Raw genomic sequence first — 24,943 nt, forward strand, 5'->3', positions numbered from 1 at the left:
AGCTTACTGCCTCATTCAATGTAGCCTGCTCTAACCAGTACCCCAAACAATCAAAGAGAACCCACTCCAGAGATTCATTTCCATATTGTTTAAAACTCTTATTACAGAACTCATATAGTTTAGGAATAGTTACAGCAATGTTGTTTCAACTAGATGATTCTGTGTTAAATCTTGAAATGAATGTGTTTCAGTGTTGCTGGTGATGTGCGGTTTTTCGATCTTCGGAGGAATTCATCAGTTAGCATCTGTCAGACATCACAGGGAATGACAGCAATGGCCGTGCATCCGGAAGCTGACTGCTTTGCTTGGTAAGTAGTAATAGATTATGACGCAGTGGTAATGATCCTCTTATTTCATCATGTATTTGTAGTTATGTCAAAACCATAAATTAAAAGTTATGAAATGGTTTTAATTTGAAGGCTTCACGGAATGAGCCTCACAAATTAGAAAGTATCCATGCCTGCCCCAAAGGAAATTGCTTCCGTTAGGTGGGTTGTGGGAAAAGGTAACGAGAGGATAAAGGCAAGACGTCATTTCATCTGGGTGAGGCCGCAGTTGAGATGTGCAGTGTCTATATTGGATCCCTCGAGTGAAGTGTTAATGAAGGAACAACCTTTACTACCTGATTCACCAAAAAGAAAGTGCGATGGAGTTACTCCATCAAAACTAACATGAGAGTTCCTTCAAACATAAAATAAAGCAGGTGGGGCCAAGACTTTTAAAAAGATGCAGAGCACTCTTGAGCTTATTGGTAACCTTAAAGAGATTGGCTCCCACGTCATCAGATTGTCCAGATAGAACAAGATTAATGGACTCGGCCATGGGAAAACTTAAACGCTCTTTCTTCCCTCTTCCTTTCCTCCCCACATTTTCCCATGAAAAATTATATGTAAATCCCAAAAACAATGACTGGACAATCTCATTGTAATCAAATAAACCCATTATTAGCACTTTCATGTTGACCAGAATTTACAATAACTAAGGTTGGTGTCATGTCTCGTGGCAGCTTGTCATATTGCTAGTGCAGATAAACTTGCCATCTGACCTTGGGTGGCAATGTGCTGCCCAATTACTCTATGATGAATGTATGTTCAAGCCGAGCTTCTCAGTCTCTGTGAGGTGTGGATTTTCATGAGAAAAACCATGGCGTGCCACAAATACAAAGGTTTCAAAATGGCATTATCTCAGTGAGGGCTTTTATTAGAGTGTTGAGTGAACCATAAGAGCTGTTGTGCGTGCAGGCTGTAACTTTAAAGATGTAGCAGGAATAGTGAAAAGTATGTGCAATTAGAAAGAGCAATTAATTTGGTTGTCTAAGACTTTTGAAATGTATGATGCACTTATATACCATATATCCTTGTTTCTTATCAAGTTGTTGATATTTCAATTTCTCCATAATTTTTTCAAGTGGAAGATTTTTATTCATGAAAAGAAATTCTTTTTGGGAATCTATGATGAATGTATCCTTTGAGTAGCACCCCTTGTTGATTTATAACATTTTTCTTATGATCTCAGCTTTTCACATTGATGGAATTCTTTGGGCAACATTTTCACTGACAATCTTGTTTGTATATTCAGGTCCAAAGTAAAGTGGAGATTTTTGAGGTGTGTTTATGAAGAAGGGTTGGAATAACAAGTGGAACTGGGAAAAGGAGAAATGAATTAGTGATAGATAGGGAATGGTAGGTGATTTTTTTGCATTAGTTGAAATGAGTGGATAAAAGAGATTTGAAAAAGAAAGACAATACCGGAAGCTGTCATAGAACGGAGGATGTTAGGTTATAAGGAGGTGGAGGAAAAGTACCCTATTTTCCCATCGATAACACGTGCGTTAACTATACAAAAAATTTCAGATGATCGAAAAAATGACGGTGCGCATTATTTAATGAAAATTGAAAAAAATCCAAACATAGACGTATTGTTACACACACACGTCCGACATAGATGTATTTTTACACACACACACATCAGATATAGACCTATTTTTAGACTCAGTATATATAATTTTTATGTGCATATATATACATGTAGATACAGATGCGTGGCATCTCTACACGTTCAAGATAACCATGAAGCCCTGGGTGCACGGTATCTATACAAATTCATGATAACTACAAAGTTCTGGGTGCACGTTATACATAAGGTGCCACGTTATTGAAGGGAATATACAGTACTTCGACGTCATGAAGAGAGTGGAATCTGTCAGAAGCGGATTTGGGCTTATGTCCTGAAATCATGTAAAAGTGTTGTATTCCGGAGTTCTGTGACCAATGATAAAAACTATCTTTGCATACATATGGCAAATACATGTTATGATATAATGACTGTTTATCTTACCCCTTCCCATGATATGTTGGGTTTATAGAAACATAGTTGCATTTTAAGAAGATTGAGAGGAATCCTGCTTCTGGTAATTTTGATAATGGTTGATAAGTGTATGTGATGTGTGTAATTGCATGAAGTGAGTCCTGACGGCATTTAATCTCTCTTTCAGTGGCTCAGTCAACCAGTTCATCAGCATTTACAACATGAATGGACAACTTCTAAATGTCATAAAGTATCACGAAGGATTCATGAGTCAAAGAATCAAGCCAGTAAGCTGTCTTGCATTCCACTCCCACAGAGTATGCCTTGCCGCTGGAAGCATGGACAGTGCCATCGGTGTTTACTCTTTGGACTTTAGGCGGTGATGAGACAGCCAGAGGAATCCCTCAGTTGCAGAGTATTGCATTTTACATCAGGAAATGGATGGTGGTCATCCAAGCACTGCAAATCAATGGTTGTTTAACTATGGAAGGAATTTATATGGGCTCTGAATCAATCCATGAAATTACTGCCCAATTTATTGTAGGTTGGCCTAGGGATGTTGCTCGGTGAGATCGTAAAAATCTGGATATGTTATGGATCAGATGTGCACTGTTATCTTAGTTTTGGTTGGTTAAGGTGCCACATTTTACAAAAATATGTAATGCAGTCGAGGCTACAGCATTCTAGGTTACATGCTTTTTGTCTGTTCAAGACAATACAGATTATCAGAGGTTACCAAGTACTTAAAAAGCATTCAGAATATTATATGAATGAATTTTTTCTTCGGAAACGTAGTATTAATTGCAAATTTAGGAAATTTTCATGCATTATTTCGAAAATAATTTCAATCATGTGTTTCCTACAACAAATACATTGAAATATTTGTGACACTTTCCAAAGCTGGAAAGCTGTTTATTGCTACGACTTAGTAGTGCCAAGGTTTTCTTAAAAGTTTATCGGAAATATGTTTCAGAAGCAATAGTTTTGTGTTTTAGGCAGCTCAACAGTCTAGGAACCTTGTTCATAACATTCATTTACCTCTGAATTTTCTAAAGCCTTCTACTAAGCTGCACGCATATGCAAGCACAATCCTGCCTCGGCACTGAATTTAAAAAAAAAAACAAAGAATTCTTCACAAAATAATGTACCATGCAAGATGTATGTTTTCAGAGAAACTCAAAGTAAGGTGTAGCCAAATTTAGTCGTGACACACAGAAATCCATATTGGTGCCCATAAAATTACGACTCACAGTAATTCCCCAAATATATTATAGCATCTGCATGCTAGCATAGGTAGGATGTATATTAAATGTTTTCAACTCGTGAAATGTACATACAGTAAAATAACTGCAAAAATAGTAATTTTATAATGACAATAGAGGCGTATAAGCCAAAAAGCTTTTTTCGAGGGGCGGCTGTATGCCAAAGCGGGCGATAACGCGTTGTGAGTAAATTGGTTTCCATTAAAATCTGCACATTTATCGAGAATGCTCTGCGTTTGTGATGTGATAATAAGTGATTTCCCAAGTGTTTGTACAAAAAGCTTGAAAGTTGTGTGAATGAGCGTTTTTGATTTATTTTGCCATCTCCAAAGAAGACGTTTTCGCAAATAATTGTGAATTACGGACACTTGATGGTGTAATAATTTGTATTCTTGCGTTTAAACTCAGGAGGCTGTCTAAGTAAGTCAAATTTTGGAGAAAATATTGTTGATTACCAAAACAATGTACAAATACAGCAGTGTTATTGAGTTGTTATATTTTTATTTACCGACAAATAATATTCGTTCGAAATAGAAAAATTAACGCTATTTAAAAGATACAAATTCTTTTGCTGCTATGCGGCTAACAACAGAATCAAGCATAGACGAAATACTAAGTTCCTCATCTCTCACATTGTACACTTTCTTGATTGATGGGAGTTCGCGAACAGACGTTAAATCCTCCATTGAACACAATTCTCCAGCCACTGAAGGTAAGATGTCACAAATCGAACCATCGTCACCCCTTTGAATTGCCACAACCAGTACGTTTTCGTCGTCGTCCGAAATACCAAATTTATTCAGAGACTGAGAAATATTTTTTGAAACTGACAAGTTGTAAATCACTTCGGTGAACACACTTCTTGTAGTCATTCTTTGATCATTCTCATTCAGTACAGCTTTGTGCGCAGCTACGGCAACTTGAAAAGGGTCCAATATTAAGGAAGGCTTGATCATACAACATTTCAGCTCCCCAGCCACAACCATTTCTTTCAGTTGCTTAGCATTTCGGACACGGCGAAAGAGCGCAAGTTGTGCCGTGACATTGGCCGCACTATCTAATTCCACCTCGTAGACATCCATTATTAGAAATAAACGGGTATGTGTGATACGTACTTAAGCCACACCAAACATCACGGGTAACATCCGAAATACAGAAGGATTCCTACCCAGTTCGGATTACACACTTGCAGCAAACCTATTCGGTTACGCTCATGGCACAGTGACTTGTTCGCAAGCAAAAAGATCCTATAAAATGAATCATTTGGATGAACGAATCGAGACAGCTACTTCAAAAATATCTTGGAGGGAAAGTATGAAACGAACTGTTCCCGATGCTTTGTGTAAGACGCTAGTTAAAGCTTTTAAAAAGCATAATCCTCGTTAGAATTTTACCGAGTCTGAAATAAGACGTGAATAAGCAGTGTCAACACAAACGCAGCATACCGTCCTAAACCAGTACGGTGCGGAAACAAATTAGGCAGTTCGGTGTAGATAGGATAAGTGAAAATTGCTCGTTATATCTACAATTGAAAACAAACAACAATATGTTACGGTTAAAATTGAAATAACATGACCCACCGAAATGTTTTTAATCTATCATGAATTCGGACCAATTTGGCCGACCACTCGATCCTTCTCAGGCACCTTTATCAGCCAAATCTCATACCGTAAAGAGATTTGGTAGGGGTAATGGACATTTTATGCAGTGAAACTTTAGTGAAAAAGTTAAGTTCTTTTCGATTATTCTGATATAAATAACTGTCGTGCGACCCAAAAGCACAATTTGGAGGCATGAATTTTAGGTTAAAATACTCCGATATTATAATAAAATTAAAAAAGATTGTTGGCGGGCACAGAAAAATTTACATCACTTCCCTGTAAACTATAGCGTTTTCCCGTTTTATATTGAATTTTCTTCCACAGCTCTTTGTCGGGAGCGACGTCGTAATACTGTAGACAGCCACGACGTTTGTGTAACCAGTAAAACCCATTAGGCGCGGTGACAACGTGGAGAAAATTACAATGCTACGGTAACAGCCCTCTTCAAACGATCCGAAATCAGATGTTATTATACACTCTTATCGGCATCCGTGATTGCTGGTTGCACATTCTTACGAGTGTACCTCATACAAAGCAATTCGCTTGAATCGCTATCTTATATATTTGGAATTTGAAGAACCAGATATTCACTAAAATTACTGTTACATTATGCAATCAATTTTTCCATTTAATTTAGTACAAACGATGAATGGACTCTCTTCATATGCCGGCTTCCGAATTATGAAGACATTTCTGTTTGGAAGTTAGAAATACGTACATTTATGCCCAGACTAACTCCATTAGGACAGGTTTGAGATGGAATTAACGAAAACACCAATACGCGGTAGTAATACAAATGTTAACCATACATTCAAGGTAACCATGAAAATAGTATTCCCTTTGTTGGGGTTTGTTCTAAAAAGGTCAGTCCACGTCGAGGTTAGGCGGTTATAGTTAGATGGCGGTATATTACGCCATAATATTGACGTGGAACGGTCTCCAAGGCGCTCTAATTTTAGGGTTTTGCTGCTGGATATAGCTTTCAGTAATTGTCATTTTTATTATAGCTGCAAAGCAATGGCATTTTGTACGTGGCAGAGTTCTGAACCTTATAAGGATCATTTCAAGCCTGGTGCGCGTTTGGGATTATCGTGGTTATACTTAAGGAATAACATTTCACTCTCACTTACCCACGATTTATTGCAGGTATATATGTCTGCGCAGAATGTGGACATGAATTGTTTTCCAGCCGGTGCAAGTATGAGCATCATACTCCTTGGCCAGCATTTACAGAGCCTATTCACAATAATTCATTGACTAAAGTTCGGGAAGTTGGAAGACCGTTGGCCCTCAAGGTTAGTTCTTGGTGGTTATTGGCATAATTTGTGTTAGCAAGGACAGAATCCAAAGCTCTTTCATCCACGTTCATATTCATTGCGCAAAGAAATGTTATGGTATAGATGAATGGTTCAATGTGCAAGAAAACAATCATTTTTATCACTCTCCACAGTTAATGTAAAGTGACAATATCCTGTTGTGTTCAAAGTGAACTTGACTGCTTGAATTTTTAAACCATGTGAATGTGTGCGTGCGAATGTGACTACGGACCTTTCCACCTCTTTCATTGAATACCATCGATTTAGGTTACTTTCTTTATTCACACATAAATGCCACCTTCATTTTTAGCTTTGAAATCCTACGATGCATCAGTCGATGCTTTTTAATTTTAATGTTTTTCAAAGTGATAATGGTAATTAGTCACGGCCAAAAGCCCAATATCTGGGAAATAAATATTTAATTGCCACGTATTTAGCATGAAAATATATCAATTTGCATTAAAGAAGGATTTAGAAAAGATGAAGCAGGAAAAACTCAAAAAAGAGCTATGAGTGGGAACGGGCGAAGACATCACGGGGTAGCAACGTTTACCCAATTAACATAGTATTTAATAATTAATGCTACCAATGTGACATAGACATCAGTTGTGATAATATTATAGGCTTGTGTAGTATTTTAAAATTTTGTCATAATTTCTCTCTTTTCGAATTTAAATTATTGCTAATATATTAATTTTATATTAAGCTATTTTGTAAAACTCATCAAGGCGGTCGCAAGATTATTAATGTTCAGTGTGTTCATTAGCCGTTATCATGAAAAAAAATAACTCCAGTTTGGGATTTCAATACAATTGATACATGTGATTCAGGTGATATATTCATTAAAGCTTATTGTTATTCAGTTTAGATAAAAGTAAGGTTGTTTAGTTGGCTTCTAATGTAGAGTGGATGAATATCGTGTCATCGTTTCAGTGCAAGGGGTTTATTTCGTGAAAAATCGAGGTTTCGTAAGTATTTAGTTTTACTCTTTCGTTATTATGTGCACAGGCATTGTGGAATGGAATCCAGGCTTCAGTGCCTTATTCAAGGATATGATGAGCAATTCAAGAATCCAAAACTTCCTGCGAATAAGAATTTTTAGGATCTGTAACAATGTCATCTATAAATCCTAAAGAACCGAATGCATTTGATACACCCATGTTCAATATAAGCAATGAATGTCAGGGAGTTATCACAAGAAAAATACTAATGTTTCATATTAGAAAATCTAAAGACGGTATCAACATTAATTAAACTATTAAAACTTTGTTTTCTTCAAGTTTAGGAAATAGAATGACATTAATTAACATTGTGTCTCAAGGTCGTTGTGCTATCAACAAGAGACTTAGGAAATGCTCTTACGTATAGTAGACAATCTGGTGGACTGTTGTGTTATATTTTGATATTGTGTGCATAAATTAGATGAGGATTGGGAAAAATATTTCTTTTAAATTCATTTTTTTAATTGAGGAAAGAACAGGGCCAATGTGAGGTCAAAAGAAACTATATTCGTTGATTAAATCTTTTGTTTACGATTTAATAGGTTGCTCTGGATCAGTGTTTCCCAAACTTTTTCGAGCCACCGCTCCCTTGGATCCTTTGGAACCTATACTCAACGACGCCCCCCAATCGATAGCTTTAAAATAATAATCAAAGTCTTAAAACAAAAAACCAAATACGGAACATTGTAATAATTAAATTCAAAATAATGACTGAACAAATGTTTATTTAGAATGAAATAGGCATATCGTTTTCATATCACATTTATGAAAAAGACTTAATCCACAATAAAAGAAACTTAGGTGAGAATATAATTTTTACATGAAAATAAATCATCAAAACAAATATTTTGAAACAAGCTTTTTTAGAAGTTTACTTGCCATTTTTTTTACTTAAATTAAGCATTTATATAGCATGAACATTTTCAATTTATAAAAATAGAATAACCAATCATGTTCTGTTAAATTTAGTTAAACTTTTCTGTTAAAATTAGTGAAATTTGTTAAATTTAGATGACTGTTGATAATAGTTTTTCATAGAATCTAGAATTTCATGTATAATTTATTTAAGGAGATTCTATTGCCTAATTCAATGACATATTTCCATCAAATAAAGTTTTCATTGGATAGATGGGCTTAATGACCAGATACCAGTTTTCCAACGTCCGGTTGAATGTCACTTAGCAGGAGTCTGAAATCACTGCATTCACCCTGCATTGCATTTTATGGAACCAATATATGTATTTTGCCTTTCTTTATGTAAAGGGCTATTCCCGTTAAATAAATAAATAAACCCGAAGTCTGTTTCTCTGCTTGGAAATAAGCGGAATGGCAGTTTAAAAACCATTTTCCACCGAATGTGAAGTTGGAAATGCGAGGAGGAGTATTTTAAATGCCATGCATAATGCAGGATCATAAACCTCCTCCTGTAACCAAAAGTCTTGATAATTTACCTTAAACTTTGGCTCCAATTGGACATCATTTTGTAGTCCAATTCATTCTTCCTCTAATACTCCCAACTTCCTTGATATCTACTCACGGAGTCATCACCCAGTCTGGAATTTCCATCAAAGAAAAAGATCCTCAATTCGCCGCGTCATATTTTTATGCAAGTTGGCTAAATGGTCACGAAAGACTCTCAAATCACCATCGCCTATACCAGCTTGTTCTTCGGGCATAAGCAGGGAAGGAAGTAATGAAGTTTGTGGCGATGATCTACGTTGCACTTAATAAAATCAGCTTGAAAATTAACCCAGTCACCATAGATTTTGCCTTTATGAGGTTAGCATCATTTCCCTGCAATTGCATTCATTTCTTTGAATTTGCTAATAGTTCAACCAAAATTGCTAAGTCACTCCTAATCTCTTAGGGTTGTAGCTGAGAAAAGCATCTTTCTCCTCAAAACCTGCACGGCAGTGTCAGAAAGGTATTAGAAGTGCCTTAGACAATTGCCTTTTAGTAGCCAACAAACTTCCGTTTGTGGTGACAAATGTTTGAAATCTTCGTCGTTGTCATCACACAATTCTCAAAACAGGAGCGTGGGCTTTGTTTCGTTAACCGCCGTAATTACAATATTTAAGGATTGTGAAAGTGATCGCCCAGTCTTTTAGCCTCTAGACGTTGTCGGTGAATGACACAATGAATAGCAAAAACATTTGGCACGTAGTCTCCCAAGTGTGCAATACAACCATGTTGACGGACAACCAGTCAGTGACGGAGCTCCATCTGTTGCAGCAGCAAGCATGCTAGGAAGCGGATTTCTTTGTCCCTGAAGAACTGCTCTACGATACGAAATATTGACTTGCCTTTCGTGTCAGTTTCTAATTGCCTTGCAAACAACAACTCTCGGGGTAGATTTTCCTCTTCAATAAAGCGTCCGTGAGCACAGATTCATCACCTGGCAAAGTTGACTCGTCCAACTGTAATGCAAATTCTGTTGTTCTCAGGATGCTGCGCAATCTATCTTCCACATTTTCAGCCATTTCATCTATTCGTCCGTTGAACTGGAGTGTTGCATTGGGGAATAATTTTTATTGTATCATGTGGAGAACAGTACTCAGGACTTCCTTTACTGTCGGTAAGATGAGTTCTTCACCAATTGTATGTGGCTTTCCAGATTTGGCAATTACTAGTGAAATATTTTATGATACACGCAAACCATGAGTGATGTGTTTTGAAGCATTACACACATACTTGAGTGTCGGGTGATTTTGCACTCTGTTGCAAAGTGACTGAAAAAATGTTAAAGTCTTTTCTTGTCTTGTCCAGAAGTGCCTTCTGAAAGGGGTCGATTAGTCTGGAAAGTCTCTCGCCTCATTTGAAAACATGCTTTTGCATTGTAAGCACGTAGTCATGTGCTTGTTTATAAGGGACTCGATAAATCCACACTTCAGATTATCCGCATGATACTGCCTTCATTTCTTCTGGGATGAGTTATTTCCTGCCATTCTAATTCTACAATTCAGGTTTAAATATTAAATTTTGTTAAAATAAAATTTAATATATATTAACTAAGAACCGTATGCGGACTCGGACCACAATTTAGTTGTTATGAAGTGTAACGTCAGTTTCAAAAAGATAAGGCAGGGGTGGAGGGTTAGGAAATGGAATTGTAGAAGCATGAAAGGAATTGACAAGGAAAGAGTATCAGCAGGCTGTAGAGAAAATCATGGATGACAGTAAAGAGCGAGTTGTATCATATAAAAATGGGAATGCATCAAGAAAGGGATATCGAAAGCCGCACAAGAAACTATAGGAACCTTTAATGGGAAAAGGACAAGGAAACCATGGATAATGGATGACATGATTAGAAAGATAGATAAGAGAATAAAATGGAAGAATGTATACACCAAGTTAGGCAAAAGGAAGTACAAAGAGTTAAATAATAAATTGAGGCGGGTAATAAATAAAGCAAAAGAAGCATGGTGGAAAATGTGGTGCAAGGATGTGGAAAGTTTGCAGAGGAGGGGTGGAATTAGGGTGCTACACAGCATGGCTAAATCACTATGGGTAAGTAAGAAGGGAGGATCTGTGCTAACAGTTGGAGATAATATTGACTCAAGAAATATCCAAGAAAGATGGAAGGAATATATAGAAGAACTGTATGGTAAAGAACTTAGGCCAACAAGGTTAGACATAGAAAAGGAACATGACATAGAGAAAGATAGCTTAGGTCCAAGCATACTCGACGATGAGACAGAAAGGACATTAAGGGAGATGAAATCAAATAAAGCCATGGGGGTAGACAAAATTCCTGTGGAACTACTAAAAGGTTTAGAAAAATGTTGAAGGAAGAGTCATGGACTGATTCGTAGTATCTCTAAGGAAGGAATCTGGCCAGAAGACTTTGTGAGATCAGTGTTAGTTCTTATTCCGAAAAAGGGAAAGGCTACATCATGTGGGGACTACCAAACAATAAGTTTGATATCCCATGAGTGATTACTAATGAGTATATTGTAGAAAATAGGAATAGATTGGAGGGAAAGGAGGCTAATCCGCATCCTGTACATATCTCAAGACTGCTCTGGAGCGTGTGGGGAATGGGGAGTCTGGATGGGCAGTGTTAGGAAGAGGTTTAAGGCAGGGTTGCCCATTATCACCGTTGCTGTTCTACGTATATGTGGAGGAAATGATTAAAGAGACTTGGGAAGAACTGGAGGTAGGAATGAAAGTGGGCGGCGAATTCGTAAAATCAGTTAGGTTTGCTGATGACCAAGCTTTAGTTTGTCAGTCAGCCAAGAGGTTGCAAGCATTGCTGAGTGAATTTGAAATTCAGTGCGACAGATATAGGATGAGAATCAATATTAATAAAACAAAAGTTATGCGATTTTCTAGAAAGAAAAAGGCTATGCTAAGCTAAGCTGAACATTAAAATAGGAGGGCAAAAATTAGAGCAGGTAAAACAGTTTACGTACATAGGAAGTGTTTTGGGCCAACATGGTCAAAGTAGTGGGGCGTAAAGAGAAGAATTGCACTAGTCAAAGAGGCTTTTACAAGGAGGGAGCTGATAACAGGGACTTTGAATGAGGATGTTAAGAGAAGACTTGTTAAAACTTTGATACGGAGAATGTTATGTATGGCGTGGAAACATGGTCACTGAAGCGGGAGGATAGACGTAGATTGGAGGTTAATGAATGTGGGTGTGGAGAAGTATGGAGAAGGTGAAATGGACAGAGAAGAAAATAAATGTGGAATTACTAGGTATGGTGGGGGGGGGAAGGGGTTTGTTGGGAGAAAAATGGAATGGAAATGGAAAAAGGGGCAGGAAAAATGGATGAAAGGCGTATTGATCAGCAGTGGGATGTTTAAGACTGAGAAGGGAGAATGTTAGGCAAATGAGGAAGGGGCAGGAATAGGATAGGGTTGTTGGACCGGATGAAGGGAGGAAGGAAGTACACAGAGATGAAGAGGTTCCTATAGTTTCTTTTGCAGCTTTCGATATCCCTCTCTTGATACATTCCCATTTTTCTTCGATAGTACTCAGCTCTTTACCATCATCCATGATTTTCTTTACGGCCTGCCGATTCTCCTTCCTTGTCAATCCATTTAATGCTTCTACATTCCATTTCCTAAACCGCCGTCCCTACCTTATCTTTTTGAAATGGAGTTTACATTTCATAACAACTGAATTGTGGTCAGAGTCCGCATCCACTCCCAGGAAGCTGTGCGAATTGGTCAAACTGTTCTTCAACCTTTGCCTTACCAGAATATAATCTAACTGATACCTTTCTGAGTTACCTGGCATTTTCCATGTATACCTGTGCCTTTTGTGGTGTCTAAACCAAGTGTTGGTGATGTCTAACCCCTGTCTTCTACCGAACTCAATTGCTTTCTCCCCGCGGTCATCTCTTATACCTAAACCGTAGTCCCCCAACCACCTCATCACCATCTCTCCCTTCGCCTACCGTCTCATTCCAATCCCCCATCACTATCAAATGTTTCCTTGAAGGAACACACAATATTATGTCCTCTAACTGTTCGTATATCCTATCAACTTCTTCCTCCTTATGGTTGCTTGGTGGCATGTATGCCTGAAAAATGACCAAGTTTGTTGGTTCTGCTTTTATTTCTACTGGTAATATTCTATAGTTGTTTGTTCTTTGTTTACTTTGCTTCTTCCTACCTCTTAATTCAATATTATGGCAACCCCTTGTTGCCATTCGTCCCCAATAATATTCTTTCTTAGTCGCTCATTTCAACATTTATTGTAATTGACTGTTATCAGAAGGCTTTCTTTGTATCTTTAAGGAAGACTTTAAGCTTTTGAGAAACTGCTCTGGTCATCTTTACTTGATATATGGCTGTTGATTTGCTCTCCGGTGTATATTCCTTCTTTCTCTGCTGAAGAATGGACATAAATATTCACATAAACAAAGTTTCCATTTCTCTAGCACCGTTTAAACATTGTCATAGTTTTTATTCACATAATTTATTTATGTAGCCAATTACCAACCTTGATAGATTACATGTCTGTGTATTATGTTGAATTTTCTAGTGCATTTTATGAGTGACTATTGAAACCTTGTCTATAAAGAGAGATTAAGATGCTCCTTTGGGATGATTATGGAGCGATATGTCCCTATGTGTACACAATGTACTAGTTTTAACATGAATCTAATTTTAAGGAAGAAGGTAGCTTCAATTTTGCCTAATAGTGCCTTTATGACCATGCTGCTGACTCGTCCATGACTTGTCCATATTTTTTTCTTTTAAATTGAACCATGCAAACCTGATATCAACAATGGTACTATTGGTGATGTATTTCTGTATCAAAACCTTCCTCTCTTGTCATCTTGGTAAATCATCTCTCTTTGTCATTGCCCACGTCTGTGTTCCATACAAATATAAGCCAGCTGAACAAAGGAGGAGGGTCTGAAGAAGTGTCAACAAGAATGAAATATGTAGCATTTGGACTTGCAGGAGAGCTGTGAAGACCCTTGATTGGTCCAGATGAAGGGCATGCAGCAAACTAAGTGATTGGCGTAATCACAAGCGCTTATATTGGATGGTTAGGTCATGTACGTATACAGTGGAAGCCAAATGAAATGTCTACTGAAAAAATAAGTATGGGGAAGCCTGGTGGTACCTAGCGAAAAGAGAGTGACCAATGCAATGGTGGGGAGGATGTTCTTAGGTAAATGGGTGCGAGTTTGTGGAAGAGGGTGGGGAGGGAGGGAGTTGATGGCTGAAGAGGTGTGGGCCCCGAGTGAGCTGGAGCCCCAACAAGTGCTAGTTTATATTTCTTTCCATTGGCCTTTTTGTTTGCTTGAGAGGTTTGTTAAGTTCGCATTGTATCTTGCCCACCCGATCTGTTAGCTTAATGGTTAAAACCAATTTTATATTTGGTTTTGAGGTCTTGGCATTTGAGCTGTCAACACCTGGGCTTAAGCGCAACCTCTGCAAAAAAATAGGGAATTTCCATGGCTAAGAATTATATGTTCAAGATTTTCAGATTGCTCTACATTGTTTAAAGCTGTCAGTGCCACAATGCAAAATTGATTACCCTGAGAGTGATTGCTATATCTGATACATGCGTGCAAACGCATGCATGTATCAGCCCATAGATGATGCCCATTAACAATCAGTTGGCCACTCTGGCTCATTGTTCATGATTTTGGAATGCCATGTATTTTTTGGAATCATATTTTCCCTTTTCAATTATGTTATCATCGATGGTTCTCTTTAGTGAAAGCACTCAAGAAAAATTGTGAATAATAGCATTAGATTTACCTTCAATATGTAGTCTGTTCCCATGGATGACCAAATAATTGTCCAAAATAATTGCTCACTGGTATAAAATCAAATTTCTGAAGGACAATGGCTGTAATGTTCTGTAGGTTTAATACGACGAGAAATTTCTGTCTACAAAATTGATTTCTTTAAAATTGAGGGCGAGGGCAAGGCTTCCACCGTTGTCATCTCACAGAGATGGGGACACTCATGGAGATGAAGACAGAGACTGTTTTGGAGCAGGATGCTGGGTTGTGTTTTGTTTGGAAAGGCTAGGTAATCATTTGGTTGTTGTGTCCATCCAAGAGCCTACCTTTGCCGGTAGGTTGCCAATGATAATGATGATTGGATTTTGTCCTGGCTCCCACTCTGAACATCCACAAGTGCACGTAGTTTCTGAATTTTTGCTTTAATTTCCTCCTATCGCACAGCTAAGGCGGAGAATGAGAGGGTAGCCAGAATACTCATGTCTCGGTTCGGCATTTCTTCTGGATTGAATGCATTCAATCCACATGATCACTCCAGAATCATCAGAAAGAGAAGATCTTTTCCTACCCCTTAGTTTTCTAGTAAAAGCATTGTGTTTCCATGTGCCATCTTCAAATCCCCAAGAAAGTCCTCCAACACAAATGAGAATGATTTGGCTGAAATGCAAATCCTGCGGTGTGATTGTTGACACTGATGGGTGTGCCGCTTCTTCCTCTTCATCCCCGGTGCACCTTCTTGATCCTGATGAACTGGAACTCTGCCGAACACGTGGTCACTTTCAGCATCATTGAGAATACGTAACTGCTGCGTCAATATTCTTGTCACTCCCTGTAAAACATCTGTTGTCTCAATCTTTTTCTCATTCTCGAGGATAATGCAAGTCGCTGATGTGTACCAATAGTACGTATTTGCACGCTTAATCAGCCACAATCACCCCCAATTATCACTCTACGGTGATTTCACCTAACATTTTTATTTTCATACAGTTGGCTGCTTGTGTTTTTATTTGGTAGCATTTTATGAACCATGCACGAAGTATCATTAAACTTTGCACAAAAAATTGTAAGATATATGTCTGGAAACAAATTTGGAATGAATGTGTGGCCAGTTTTGATGCTAAGATGCCAGTGGAACCTCTTCCATCCGGAACATTCGGAGGGAAGAGGTCATGATTACGCGCCTGAGAATAGGGCACTCTGCCCTCACTCATTCGTACCTCTTTGCGGAGGTAAAAGAACAGCCCCGCTGCAATGAGTGCCTCCAACCCCTGACGATAAAACATATCCTGACAGAATGTAGAACATACCAAAGGACCAGAGACATGTTTAATATAAGGGGAGACTTAAGTTATATTTTAGGGGATGACTCTGGGTTCATAAATCGAGTCTTAAATTTTTTAAGGGCAACTGGTTTAATGAGGCAGCTATAGTTTTTGATCTCATTATTTTAATGCCTTTTGATTTTAACAGTTACTTATTTATTTATTTATATATTTAATCGTATTTATTTATTCCTAATTAAAAAGGAATTTTAGTTTTAATTTTAATGAGTGGTGCAAAATGACCTTAGCTGTCGACGCACCCTAAAACTCTCAAAACTACTACTACTACGAGTGCTAAGCGCAATCTGAAGCAGCAGGTGTGCAAAGATCCTGGGAATTCCCCTCCTCTCATCTCCTACTGTGTGAAATGTTGCTGGTTTAGTAAGTCGTTTTTTATAAAATAATTTTTGAAGCAAAATTGTGGTTGCAAATTCAAGAGAATATCTTTATTGTTTCCAATTATTATGTGCAGATGTGGTTATAATATGAATTCACAGATTGTTGTAAACTGCATTCATTCAAATGTAAACATTGCTTTCCACTCTCAATGAACTCCAAGCCCATTAAAATCTCTAATCACGTCGTTATCTTTTAGTTGTAAACACCACGATGTCATACATATGTTGAATCAATAACACCCAATTGCATCAGCTCTGGAATAAGACGTCTGCCGATGGAGTACTTATTTTTGGGCATTTCTTTGCGGGAAGGTAGTCGGTGCGAATGAAAATGGGGATACTAAGTGGCCAGTGATGTGGTGAATTAAGATGTGCCACGCACGGCTCCCTGGAGGAGGGCTGTCTCTTCGTTTGGCACTTCCACTCTCTCTGTAATTTGCCTCAATTGTGGTATTCAGCCCGCGTTCGACTGCCACTTGACTCCTGAAGAATTAACTTCTTCCCTTCCCATCAGGGTGGATGAAGGGAGATTCTTTATCTTCATTTCAGATTTTCAAGTATGGTGTATGTTACTATCAAATTATATTTACCACAGGATTCATGCTCTCTTTAAGTCTTACTTACCAAATAAATTTTCCAGTTAGAGTTTCTTAGACATTTTCCATGATGATAACGTCTCCTGCACTTAGTTCCTGTAGTTCTTGTGAGTGATTGTGGTGGGCATATGCCTGCCTGTGCACCCCTGCATTAGCACACGCCTGTTTTTGATTTTTATTGTCGTCATCATTTTGTCATCTTGATGCCAGTAGTCAGCATATTTCTCTCTACAATTAGTGTTTAGCATAAAACCTACTCCTCCTTGAATATATTTGGCCAATGATGTATTCTTCTCCCGGTATCGGTCAATGTTGATAAGAGGATATAAAAATTTTAGGTCACAGAAATCTCAAGCCAACCCTCTCAAGCACTAAAATGTTGCTAACAATTCGCCAAAATATGGTGAACTGTTTTGAAAAGTTATCGTTGATTTTTTCGAACGTTGAAAATCATCATGTTTCCCATTCACCACTCTGCTTATTTGTTTCCAGGTTTCTTGTGGCAAATGTGGCAGTGGACTGGGCCACGAGTTTAAGAAAGAGAGGGAGGATGGTGGATCGAGATTCTGAATTTTTAGTCACTCCTTGAAGTTTGTGTCATTTAAAAATGGTATGACCGCAATAACAGTTCTACTCTTATATTTAAATATTGCTGTAATCAATTGTTTTTTTCTCATCTTTTGCCAACACATAAACTATAGTACTAACTCAGTGTGTATATAATCACATGTTGGTGTTTCCTCCAATCTTATTTGCATTGTGATATCACATTTCTGTGAATTTTCATTTAGTTATTAGTTTTTTTAAATTTTAAATACAGTAAACCCTCACTAATCCAGACCCTCCTAATGGTGACGGTGCTATAGTCATGCAGGTGGCTTATTCAGGGCTCCAGAGAGGCAGCAGCAGCACCGCTGATCTCTTTGGTGAAGTATGTTTTGTTTGGAAGTTCTCACAATTGTAGTATAAAATAATTATAATATGTCAGTCCTGCATTAATATTCTAAGTATACATTTTAAATTATGAGTTAAGTATTGATAACTGAAACATAAAGCATTTGGTTATCTAAATACTAAATGTTTAGCATGTACAGCACATGAATTTGAAATAGATGGCTAATTCTTGTCGTTTATTTTGTGACTATTCACATACGTACTTAATGATTATGGGATCTTCTGGTAGAAAAACTTCAGTAAATTTTGAGAGTAGCACCAAATACTGGTGGTGCTAAAGAAAGTATAACTTTGAGTATTGAACAAGGTGAATTTTTTAAAGAAATAGGATGCGGAAGTTTCTGTTGGGTGCAGATTTGGTACAGTACAGATTTTGTGACAGCCTGGAATGCTATCTGATGTGAAAAAGAAGATGACTAAGGTGTGAGTTGGATTCACAGTAAATGGGCGTACAGGTTTGAATGCTATTAAGGTTGCAGGAAGGTAGAAGATAGCAGTAAGCCATCCCGAGGCGGTACGTGCATTAAGTATTAATTTTGGAGGAATATATAACTCTAGCCTGCAAGGTAAAAAATTTGCCAAATATTTAAATGCAGAGAACTTGACTGCAAGTTGTGGTTGACCTGGGTGGTTTAGAAAGGGGCTCAATATTGGTGATAAAAGTGTACCACAAGTCCTGGTATTGATGCCGTTGAACCATTAATGAAGAAAATAAAAAGCATTGATGTTTGGGTGTGATTTCCAGTAAGCATATCAGATTTGTAAAATAGACTAAATGGTCCTGTGCAGAAGTGCTTTTACAGGAAATATGCTGGCTGTGTGAAGTGAATCCAAAGTTCCCAGATGTAAAATAAGGGGTTTTTATCCTTCTGTTCTGTCTTGTCCTATCCATTGTCACAAACTGAAGAGTTTTCATGGGGTTTTATTGGCAACCTCTAAGTCTGTAAAGGATGAAAGAATGACCTCTCTCGACCGTGTTGAAATTGGCAAATGCACAGTTTATTGGGGTTATTACAATGGACTGGGGTTATTAACCATTTTTGCACCAGATACAAAATACCTAATCAACATTCTAAGGAAGACATAGAAGTTCTTTTTTAAAATTAACAGCGACATGTGAAAATCCCGAATTATTCATTTCAATCAAAATTGTGCATTATGAAAAATGCAAGCAAATACTCTGAGAGTGATACTCATTTGTCAAGAGGCGATCAGTTCTGTTGGGAACATTCATTTGTAGAAGCTTCTCTAAAATCTGATGCGAATTTCTAAGTGTGTGTAGCCAATATGTGTGGCGGCAACATGAGATAATGTCGGCTCTAATAGTCTTAAATATTTAGCAACATCACCAAATCATATGCTTGAATATATTTTGACGGCAGATTTTTAATTAACATTTAAGTATTCGGTAGAAGCCAGCAGCAACCATGCCTTGGGCCCTAGCAACTGAAAGTAACTAAAGAAAATCACTGCCATTTTCCTGATACATGAATTGATTGATTAGGTACCTTAATAATATAAATGGAATAATACTATTGAGTGCATATTACTGTTGTATTTTTCAAAAGTACTTATGAATTACTACAAATTTAATTTTTGGTGAAAATCAGTGATATATTTCATTTAAATAAGTTTATTGTGTATTAAAATGAGCTATTTTTAATCTTCGAAACTCTAATCTATCACATGAAGTAATTACACACCATTAGTGGTCAAGGTCACAAAATAATAGTGATGGGAAATGCTCTGAGATGCTTAGAGCTGTCAAATCTTTGGGTAATCTGGTTTTTGCGTAATCCGGACAACCCAGAGCCTCTTATGGTCTGGATTAGCAAGGGTTAACTGTGTACTGATTGACATGCATTTTTCTTCATCTCCTTGGCTTAACCTTGTGGAATTTTTCTATTTGGCTTTTAGTTTGTATAATTCCTTCTATGCATACACTCACCATTGGATGTTCAGTTTGTTCAAGAATTTGCTTTCAAAACTTAAATTCCTATTAGTATGGGAACGTATGTTGACTGACTGCGGGGGAATTTCTTGTCCTTGAGGGTGTATGACTGAACATTTCGAACCCACTCCAAATATTTTATTTGGTTATCAATCAACTATTAGAGGTGCTTCCACATGCTCACATACATTTTCTGGTAGAGTGACTTCCACGTTTAGTCCCTTTGTTTCATATGTTTTAATTATGAAATTTAATAATTGTTATCAAATTATATATTAAATTCCCCCAGTAATTTAGAGGTTAAGTTTTTAAGTTTGAAAAAAATTCCATGTTTGAAAAAACATGGCATTAATAGGCCTTTGAGGCTAATTTATTTATTTATTTGAAAATAGAACCACGTGCAGCAGTAACTTGCCAGTTTAAAGTGACGCATATAACAACATATGAATATGGATGCTTTCATACAAAATTAACAATTTAACAGAAATAACAACAAGAGGTCATTATACGTATCATCTGATAATGGAAAGATGGGAAAGGGCTTGGTAAAAGTGTTGGAGGGAAGTTAAAAAGGATCAATGCCATCAGGTAGATTGATGGATAGAGTTACTGAGGTCACTAAAGAAGAGAGGTGGAAGAAAAGGATCGTTTGAATGTACTGCCTTATTTAAATTAAGAAACAAGACCCAGATAAGGCTACTAACTCTTTGAGCTCAAAGTAATTTAAATGAATCCCATCTCGTTGGTCATAGGAAATTTAAACTGAATCGCCAGTTTGAGATCTTTAGTAAAAAATTTATAACTTTTCAACTAATCATAGAATTAATTTTTAAAAATGTATGTTTCTAATATTATAAACTGTCACTGGTATTTCCTTAATTTGATATGATATTTTCCTTGGTTAAATTGTTTTTTCCTCCACTATCACTGCCAAAAATAAATTTTTTTCAATTTTTGTATGGATAGAAGCTGTTGCATATTGTTTGATTATTAGGTAGTACAATATTTGGAAATGCATATTTTAATATGAAATACTAGGCATTAAATAAGGTATAGGTAATAGCACCAAAGATTGTCTTGTCTTGGTGAAGTCAAATGCTGTCAATACACATTCTGCCATGATAATACCAGTTGTATGAGTGGCCTTACTCAATAATTTTTGCTCGGTGCGATAGATCTCAAAGCAAAGCCAAGTAACAGTTTTCACAGCTGTACACAGTATCTCTTCTTCCAGAATATGTCGCAGAAACGGCAGGCCTCCTTTGTGGATGTTGTTGCTTTCTTGAGGGAGAGATCCGGATAAAATTCTCTTCTGTCAAGCAAGACACTAAACTAGCTGGGAAATGGCAGCCAGGCACTCTGATAGCACACTCACCAACAGTATCTTTCAAAGTAAAGTAGTTTCAGTTTTGAAAAGATGACTTTCTGGAAGCCATGCATGGCGAACCAACCAACCGCGTAAGCAACTTCATATTGAAAGGCAGTGTGCACAAGTGAAGCAAACTGCAGGCCGAAAGATCCATCTGGTTGTCTCGGATGATGAGGTGTGTGTTGATAGAGACACGACTGAGATGAGAGCGGCAGATTTTAAAGGGGACGGGGACTGACCTCTCTTCCTTCAATATGCATTGATGGAGCTTCAAGAAGAGGTATGGGAAAGGGAAACAAACCGTTGAATGGTGTGATGCCCTAGTGAGGTCTTCCAAGAGCTCTGGCACACCAACACTTCTTTCACCGTTAGAAAGACGATTTATGCATTTCTCAGGAATATATTTTAAGCAGCCAATGTTCAGAGAATGTGTAAGAAAATGTCAAAATTTTCACATGCTTTAAACACAATAAAATAAGTTAATTGAAATTAATATAATAGTTATGATTGAACTAAGCCACGTTGTTCCTATTTTGAATGATACTAAACATGCAGAGATCAGAAAATAATATAATGGATTAAAAATAAAGAAATGCAGTAGGCTGATGTGATGGGTATGTCACTTGTTGAAATGTGATGTCCCGCCTAATGTACTTACTGTGTTGCGTGGTGTCGAAGAGTTAACCAGTTCATTTGCATAAGTCAGGCATTGACTTCCACTGTGTATGTATTTTGCCCGACAAAGTTTTCACTGTTGCAGAAGATTGTCACACAGTGTTACAGGTGATACATCCGATGCTATGAAAGAACATTTAGATGCCATTTTTTAATGCATTATGTGGTGAGAACAAAAACAAAGTCGCCACTTAAACTAGCTTTTGAAAGGAATGTGACATGTATGCACTGGTCTCCTTGATGGCATTGTGAAGTCATAGTAAATACTTGCAATGATGATGATTGCTGAATTACTTGGGACCATACTAGGTGTAAATGAGGGAAGACTAACTTGGCAGATTCCACGAGAATTTCATTTGGCACAATGTAGGGTTTCATAACCATGTATTTCGTCACGAGGCGACATCATCAGGTTCTGGTGTTGTTGCCTCGTGATTAAATGCCAATGAATTTTTATTGGGTTGCAAGATGGCTGCACTGTGGTACTTCGTCTAAATGTTATGCTTGAAAGTTTCTCTGGACATGTATGAAAACCGTGAAAGTAATTCATTATATTCTCCAGTAGTACTGTAAATCATGAATTATCCTGGCAGTAAAACAGGGCAACAAAAATGGCATCCAGAACATTGAACAGAATGTTAACCAGGAGACTCAATAAGTTGCCGACCCTGGTGGCGGCGGGGGTAACGTCCTCGTCTGCCATTCCAAGGGTCGCGGGTTCGATTCCCGCCTGGGTGAGTTTCCCTCCATCTAGGGCTTGGGTGTTTGTAAATGTGACCATTGTTATCGTTGTTAACAGTTCGATGTTAAGGCCAAAATGTGCCGTTTTCGGACTAATACTGAATAAATAAATAAAATAAATGAATAAACACTTAGGTAGCTGGAAGATAAAAGCTGGGAAAAGCCGTCCTCCCGTAATATGTGCTGCAGAAATCGTGCGTGTAGTTAATAAAAGCATATATATTCATATTTGGAGTAATCATATCATTTTGGCTTGGCTAAGGGGAATTTCATTTGATTCCTCAGAAATTGGAAATTTATCAAATCAATTGTATCGTGGACCATATATGTGAAGTGTGCATTTCAAAAGCAACCTTAGGATGAAGTAATACTATGAGTGAAACTATGATTGCAATTCAGTGAAGTGTAAAACTTCACAGCAGGTGTTCTCAGTAGCCTGTGCATAAAATGAAGCCAACCCATTATTTTTGCTAATTGAATTATCAAATCCATAAAATATTTAAGTCAGAAGTGTTTATATCATCTTAAAAAATGTAGCAAAATTCTCAGCTTACAAGAGTCATATGTTGAGTCGTGTAGTGATGCAATATGGTATGCGGCTGCAGAAATCACTCCTTTAAAAAGCTATGCCTATTGTTATAGGAACACAATATCCACATGTAGTAGGTACAAAATTGCATGCAGAAAAAAATGTTTCGAAGTCCCTCAGCCTCTATACTTGCAGGTTACTGTGTGGAATTGTTTGATATCCACATGAAATGAGTTTGTACTTTTCCACATGCTTTATTTTAAGGTACAATGTTTTTCGTGCACTTGATGATGCTGCAAATGGCTCACTGCCTGATGTTGCCGCAAGTCCATGAAACGTGTAGTGCCTTAAAATAAAGTCTGTGGAAAATTATGAGCTCATTTAATGTGGACTCCTCAATCTCCTTTCATCATCTCCCCTTTGCCCCCTTCTAACTTTGCTCTTCCATTTTGTTGGCGGAGTATGAATACTGTGATTTTAGCACATTGCCAAGCAGTCACTAGTCTTGTGTTGCCAAAACCGTGGTTGGCAAGGGATTGCTTAATATATTTTTGAAATTGAAGCACACACTAGGCAAAAAAATTGATATGGTAACCATAGTCAATGCTTTTTTAAGTTTCCATGTGATTTTTTTTGTCACTTGTTGATATCCATCCATTTTGCGGTTTTACCTTTGAGTGCATTATTTTTTTAAGAATTTGAAAAATGCATTTACTAATTTAAGCCTTTCTTAATGAGATTTTAACGGTTTGCTGTACTTTAAACGCTGTGTATGTGACTCTAGTTTCTTTTATTTAGACAAAGAAAACTCCCAGGAGAAGTAATTGGATGTGGAGTAACAGAGCATCCAGCCAGCCACAGCCTTACACGTCCAGCTCACTTTCATGATAACTTGAATGAAGCTTTCCAGTTGAAGTCGTAAAAGACATCTGGTTTGCCGATGTATGTTCTTATAGAAGTTGAGTACTTGCTAAGATATCTTTTTTGATTAATTGAATATCACATTTGGAATAATGAGCATTAGTTTCCCCATATGAAGTCATGATTTTGTAAAAGTGAAGGTGGATAAGTTACTCCCTGAGCTAACTTTTTATCAATAATGTATATGTCTAGCAAGAGTATGCACCCTGTTATTTTCTATGGAAATATCTTTGTTTCTTAGTTTTGATTTCTTGGTTATTGTTAATACCTCTAAGCTGATGTACACATGAGATTGATGGCAATGGGAGCTTACTTTTTTATTGTATTTATTTAAGTTGGAAAGAGTCTGTCCCACAAGTAATAAAGTGATGCAGAGTAAGTTTCAAGCACTGCTTGTAAAAGTTGTTGACTTAGGCCTCTTACTGAATGGGCTTATGTATGTGTCCTGCAACTTGTCATGGGTTGCAGTAAAAGCTCAGTAATAAAGAGAGCAGTGATATATGTTCCCAGGGTTTATATTTTTGTATTGTTGTTGGTTCATAATACAGGAAGAATTGCTTAAAACAGAGAAATAGTGCACTTTATGAAGTTTTTCTCATTAAACCACTCTGTTGTCTATTTGTTGTGCCTTAAATTGTCGTAGGCATGAATGATAAGTTTGTTCCCTCGCATGGTGGAATTAATGTAAAGTCCAAAGGGTGCAGAAAGGAAGAATCGATAATGATAAGCATGTCTGATTTGCCGTCCCTTCCTCAAACTCCGAGGAGGTACGATTGTGGTCTGGTC

At 37.4% G+C, this 24,943-nt stretch overlaps 2 protein-coding genes across 3 annotated transcripts in view; both read left to right on the forward strand.

Moving 5' to 3' along the window:
* The window catches only part of LOC139687195 (regulatory-associated protein of mTOR-like), a 68,025-nt gene extending 63,968 nt beyond the window's left edge, over positions 1-4,057 (forward strand). The window contains exons 25-26 of the mRNA XM_071584318.1: positions 192-308; positions 2,495-4,057. Coding sequence (XP_071440419.1) covers positions 192-308; positions 2,495-2,690 — 313 coding nt within the window. The 3' untranslated portion in view covers positions 2,691-4,057. The remainder of the gene's footprint in view (positions 1-191; positions 309-2,494) is intronic.
* Positions 4,058-5,921: 1,864 nt separating this feature from the next.
* Positions 5,922-24,741, forward strand: LOC139687196 (methionine-R-sulfoxide reductase B1-like). 2 transcript variants are annotated; one of them, XR_011700622.1, is made up of 5 exons: positions 5,922-6,242; positions 6,317-6,465; positions 17,510-17,627; positions 17,838-17,948; positions 24,035-24,741. XR_011700622.1 is itself a non-coding variant. In XM_071584319.1 (4 exons), the coding sequence occupies exons 1-4, from the start codon at positions 6,188-6,190 to the stop codon at positions 24,058-24,060; spliced, it is 348 nt and encodes a 115-aa protein (XP_071440420.1). In that variant the 5' UTR covers positions 5,968-6,187; the 3' UTR covers positions 24,061-24,741. The 2 variants fall into 2 exon arrangements, 1 of the variants encoding a protein (XP_071440420.1); XM_071584319.1 differs by lacking the exon at positions 17,838-17,948 and having other exon boundaries at positions 5,968-6,242.
* Positions 24,742-24,943: the final 202 nt, after the last annotated feature.

The sequence above is a fragment of the Hetaerina americana genome, unplaced genomic scaffold (assembly GCF_022747635.1).
Source record: "Hetaerina americana unplaced genomic scaffold, ioHetAmer1.1.p SCAF_179, whole genome shotgun sequence".
NCBI lineage: Eukaryota > Metazoa > Arthropoda > Insecta > Odonata > Calopterygidae > Hetaerina > Hetaerina americana.